The 5,490-nt window shown below is 46.0% G+C and overlaps 1 protein-coding gene across 9 annotated transcripts in view; it reads right to left on the reverse strand.

Moving 5' to 3' along the window:
* LOC100748428 (mitogen-activated protein kinase-binding protein 1) overlaps positions 1-5,490 on the reverse strand; it is an 85,814-nt gene that overhangs the window by 5,066 nt on the left and 75,258 nt on the right. For 6 of the 9 annotated variants that reach the window (XM_033323873.1, XM_033323871.1, XM_033323872.1 and 3 more), the window contains 7 exons: positions 5,396-5,490; positions 5,135-5,203; positions 4,759-4,872; positions 4,261-4,430; positions 3,877-4,170; positions 3,651-3,804; positions 1,112-3,572 (listed from right to left, as the gene is read on the reverse strand). In XM_033323873.1, coding sequence (XP_033179764.1) covers positions 1,112-3,572; positions 3,651-3,804; positions 3,877-4,170; positions 4,261-4,430; positions 4,759-4,872; positions 5,135-5,203; positions 5,396-5,490 — 3,357 coding nt within the window. The remainder of the gene's footprint in view (positions 1-1,111; positions 3,573-3,650; positions 3,805-3,876; positions 4,171-4,260; positions 4,431-4,758; positions 4,873-5,134; positions 5,204-5,395) is intronic. The other 3 variants (XM_024371330.1, XM_033323874.1, XM_033323876.1) reach the window with 3 other exon arrangements.

Raw genomic sequence — 5,490 nt, forward strand, 5'->3', positions numbered from 1 at the left:
TTTTTTTTTTTTTTTTTTTTTTTTTTTTTTTTTTTTGTTTTAGCTGGACTTTACGTCTTTTAAATTTCAAACAACGAAACGTACGGTTTAGGAATTTTCAGAACGTTGAAAGGCAAGCTGCTTTCTCTCTCATTCATGCACATCGCGGAAGCAACGAATTAATCGCGAGACGGTAGATCAACGTACGATTGACCGTCTGGTTAATGAATTATAGCAAATACAAAAATTCGAAAAATCATGACTTTCGTAGGAAAACAAAGATGCAAAATGTATGTGGAGTGCGTGAGATAAATAAAAAAGAGAAATTCCGGTGCAAAGCCGATCGACGTAACTTCGCACTCCGCGAATGCAAACTATGAGAAATACCATAGACGCTTGGTAGTGCGTGCACACGGTCAACGCGATCGACTTTGGCACACGAGTATAATTAATAAAATAAGATAAAAATGATCGATGGTGGGACAAGGAAGCGGGATTAAACTACATCGTGAAGACAAAACATGCTGTCGATCACGTGTCATGCCAAACGAAAAATTCGAAAAAATATTCGTAAATGTTCAAACTGAAAAGTACGCGATCGCTATCGTCGCTAACTAAAATGAAAGAAGCGAAATATATTTTCGGTCGGATGGTAGTGATACTATATCGACAGATATAACAAAACTATAAAGAATAACACATTCACATTTAGGATGCGGAAAAGAAAATTATCTTAGACGCAATAAACGATGAGAAACTTTTGTGATCGTGCTGTGCCGAGTGTCGAACGACGGTATTTACACGATTTGCGGTTGTCGTTACACACTCGGGCAAACATTTAACGACTCGTTCCTCGATTTTCTTGCCCGACACGTTCGACTATCCGAGAACGTCGCTACTGGTTTTCTCCTTTCCGCGATTTCTCATGCTTTTCGTTGAGAAAAACCTTGTTTTCTCGTGTTGCGGCGGCTACGTTGCCCCGTGGGCATCGATCGAGATCGATAATCGAGCAGCGAAAATGATCACGGCAGAATGGCACGGTTTCTCGGCATCCAGATAAGAAAAACTGTACTACTACTGCAGCGAACGAAACGAACAGAATGATAGGACAATTTTCTTTCAGGCGAAGTACCTGCGTACAGATGCTTGGATGGTAGAATTGCTTGATTAATGGTGGGCAACGTTTTAGTCCACTTCGTGTGACTTTGGCAGCGCGAGGCTGGCGGCCACATTCGCTTTGGCGAGTTCGTGCAGCTCGAAGCGGACGTGGAGGAACCGCTTTCCATCATCGACTTGTCCATCGCAGACGTGTCCGCGCAATCGCTATCTTCGCCGCCGGAATGGAATCTTATGTCTCGCCTCAGCGAACAAAATCTGCCGTCCCTTTCCGCCTCCAGCTTGGCGAAGTTCTCGCTCGTTTCCTGACAATGCGACATTCGCAGACACTTCTCCTTCATAAGGTATTGCTCCCTTCTCACCAAGTTTTCGAATTCCTTGGAAAGCAACTTAACGGTCCCTTCGATGGCTCGAGTGATTCTGAGATCGACGCTAGCGTCCAAATTGTCGATGCGTTCGTTCGTCGTCAACAGATTCGAAGCGTTTTGCATGCCGGTCGCTTGCAAGTCGCAGGAGACAGCTGTGGGAGGTTCCAGAGAGTCGTAGGTCTCCTGCGTGTCTTTCGTCGGTATCTGATTCTCGAAGCAACGATGTCGATTTCTCTCCGCGTGGGAAGAATCTATTTGATCCTCGTCCACGTCGTGGGCTCCATAGCTCTTCGTTTGACAAGAGGAATCGTTTGGATCGAAGGCAAAGTTGTCCATCGGTCCACCCGCGTCGTACGCGATACCTTTGTCGGCCCGACGAGTCTGCAGGCTGTAAAACTTGGTCTTCGAATCTTTATCGTCGCTTGGCTGCAAAGAATAGCTTGAGGGTTGCAACAACTGCTCCATCCTCTTGGAAGAGTGCAAAGACTCGTTCGTATCGGACTTCGCTTCGGCACCGTTTCTGGCTGCTCGTTCCTCCCCGTGAGACTTGTTCGGATAGTTGTCGGAATCGGCGGGCTTCACGCAGGAAGACTGAGACGCCGAGTCTACGTACTTGTTCCAGGCGGGGCGTGCTCTGTTCCGCATGCTCTGCGTTCGAGCCGAGTTGCGTTTAGGTTTCGGTGGTTTGTGAGCCACGAAATCGTTCAGGATCAACATCGATTGCGGCTCCTTTGCAACTTTCAGGCTATTGCTTCGCGACATCGTGTCCGATTTAGTTCCGATTCTCATTTCGACGTTCGTGTCGTTCTGATCGTTGAAATTGAATTCGTAGTAGATGCAGGTTGCCGGCTGCGCGTTATCCTCCGAATAGCTATTCTCGTTCCTGGCTTGGCTTATTCGCGTGTCCTGCAGCGATTTCGATCTGAATACAGCCCGACAAGACGTTGGATCGTTAGCAGAATTTTCGGTATTACTCGATGGTATCACGGCGTTGTTGGGATTACCGCTGTACGTTTCCGAATTTTGCCTTTTTCGTTTATAGTGGGAATCGAACAGCATCTCCAACGGCGCGGATTTCACTAAAGAGTCCGAGTCGTCGGTCAACACGCTTTCGGTGCTTCGGTGATCGATGTTCTCGTGCAACGGGAACATCTGATAATCGGATTCATCCGTGAGAATGCTTTCGTGACTTCGACCGGCTTGCATCTTTCGGCGGGACAGGAAGAAGCTCGCGCTCGAATGCCTGTCGTTGTCGTAGTGGCTATAATCCAGAATTTCGGCGCTTCCTTTCGAGAAAGACTCGACCGAGGCGTCCGAAAGGATGCTTTCTTGAGAGCCGGTTAGAATTCGTTTCGAGAAAGTCTGATACGTGGAATAGTTTCTCTGAGTGCCCTGTTGATGGTCGATATGCATGTTTATCTGATAATCGCTGACGCATCGTCGAGGTGGATTCTTAAAGTCACCTTCCAGGGAGTCGTCGCTGAAGTTTCCGTTCCCTTCGTCCCCGTCGTCCATCGGGTCGTTCAAGTTTTCTATGTTGCGCTCGTTCATCGCGGGCAAACTCTCGAAAGACTTGGCTATATTTTCCATGTCTTCCTCGTTGTCATCGAGTCCGATAAAGTAACTACACGATCTCCTTTTCTGAGCGAATCTCGCGAATCGGCTAACGTTCTTTTTACACTGTTCCTTTAAGAGCTTTAGCTCTTCACAGACGGGCGATTCCGGCAAAGATTGATTCGGTTTATTCAGCGATAGCTTATACTTTTCAGTTTTCTTTAAGGTTAACGTTAACGGTCGACTAAGAGACGGTTTTGTCTTGTCATTTACGCACGACGTAGTCGGACTTTTGGATAAGCAGTTATCGTTCGGAATATCTAGCTTAAGTGGCGCATTACCCACAACCGATATTTTGTTAACGAATTGTTGAGGTTTTAACGGGGGCTTTGGATTCGGTATAGGTTTGCAGGGATTGATCGGTTTCGAGTATTGGGTTTGCTGACCAGATTTGTTACCTGTGCTCAATCTATTCGAACGATGATGTTTCTCCGGTATATGGCTGCTTAAGTCGGATATGCTTTGACTGGTTTTTAACGACGATTTATAGCCAACCTGAAAATCCAACGATCAAACTGCAATATCGCCTATGAATCACGCGGTGCCGATAACGTTTCGTTTCGCGGTACTTACGCTTTGCAATTTTCTTCTGGTTTCCTCTATTCTCCTTTGCAACTCTTCGCGCTTCTTCACGACGTCCGAGTCACCTCTCGCTTGCTTCGTTGCGTTCACTACCGCTGCGTTGCGAATCTTGTTGTTGCCGCCGTTATCGCCGTTACCGCTGAGTCTGCAATCGCGCGCGTTCATTTCGTCGACTCTCGAAGAAATCTACTCGCAACGATAAACGATAAGCAATTACCTTCCGTGAAACTGGGAACTGATGCTAGTCGTTTTAACGCTTCTATTCGTAGGCTCTTCGGCACCGCTGAGAGATTCAAAAGCGTTCTTAAGGAACTTTTCACGGTGACTCTGCTTGGCTAGTTGGTCGAATCCCTCTGAACTAGCTTCCGACAACATAGACAGAGGATTTCGCTCGGCACTGGGCGTCGAAGCGCCGCCCTCGGAGTCCGAGTCGTCTTGACTACCAGAAGCGGTTAATTCGCTCGTTCGACCGCTCTCTCCGTTTCTAGGCTTCTTCTGTCTCCTCTGAGACCTGTGAAACATTTTCGATAATTACTTTTTCGGATAACTTGGCTGTAGAAAATTCGTAAAACGATAAACGCGAGAAGGCGACGTCTCCAACCTTCGAAGTTCTTCGACGTCCATCGCGTTTACGGTGAATTGATTCGACACCGTATCTTCCGGTGCGGGATAATACATCAACCTGTGATGAGATTTCTCTGAACCGGTTGTACCATTCTCTCCCTCTGAATAATCTTCCACGTCTCCGTCGTGCTCGGTACTCTCGTGATCCTATACGATACATAATTAAAATATTTTAGACGCGAACGTTCCTCTTTCCAAACGTCGTTTCACCTACGAGCTATTGTTACTTGATGAAGCGTGAGTTTCGGCTGTTTCCAGACTCTAAGGTTAGGTATATATATATATATATGTACTTATTACGAGAAATTAAAGCAACCAACACGAGTAACTGAAAAGCTACAAGTATAGGAAGACGTGTACAATGATGGTTCTTAAACTCGATATACGTATTTTGGATGTTTTTTTTTTGTTTGACTGCGTTACTGATTGGCGATACTTTGCTATAAGTGTGTCGGAGGCGTTAGTGAGATTATACCTCAAATTTAAAGCTGCCAAGACTGCTATCGTCGGTATGATGACGACTCCTTGATTGTCGTGTCAATTCCGTGATATTGCTACCTCTAGTTACAGTCACGTTACCACCGATCACCTATATGTCATCGGTTGAAACAAAATAGAATGAACACAAAACAATCGCGAACAGATAATTTGACGTTACGATGAAAGAAATAAAATAAAATAAAAGAAATCGAGCAGTGTGAAAGCTGACTGGACAAAGTAAACGACAAACGCAAGTATGGTTGGTCCGTTTCTCTCGCGAGCTGCCCGCGATTCGCAAATGCACACTAATAACACTCACTGGATACGGAGAAATTATTACAATTATTGTGTTACTGGGAATCAGTTAGTACCTGTTTCGTTTCATCTGCTAATTCTCTGTAACTATCTGGGCAAGGTTGAAATACAGTTTCGTCCTCTTCCTAGAACCAGTTATCGATCGTTAGCGTATCGTGAGCACCATTCGAAGGAAAAGAAAAGAAAAGGAACGATTCATTGATCCCATTAGGAGGTTCGTTTTAGCGCGGATCGATGCCGAGGATGATCTCGGAAACGATAAGAGATTAGCGCGCGATCTTTGCCCACGGGTAACGCGTTTCAGAAAACGACCTTACCCTTTTGATGACGATCGTTTCCCTGCGATAATCGCTGCTGCACTTGGTCTCGGTTCCGCTGTCGATCGAACTATCTTTCGAACCGCCGCCTCCGC

This window comes from Bombus impatiens, unplaced genomic scaffold (assembly GCF_000188095.3).
Source record: "Bombus impatiens unplaced genomic scaffold, BIMP_2.2 scf_1275, whole genome shotgun sequence".
Lineage (NCBI taxonomy): Eukaryota > Metazoa > Arthropoda > Insecta > Hymenoptera > Apidae > Bombus > Bombus impatiens.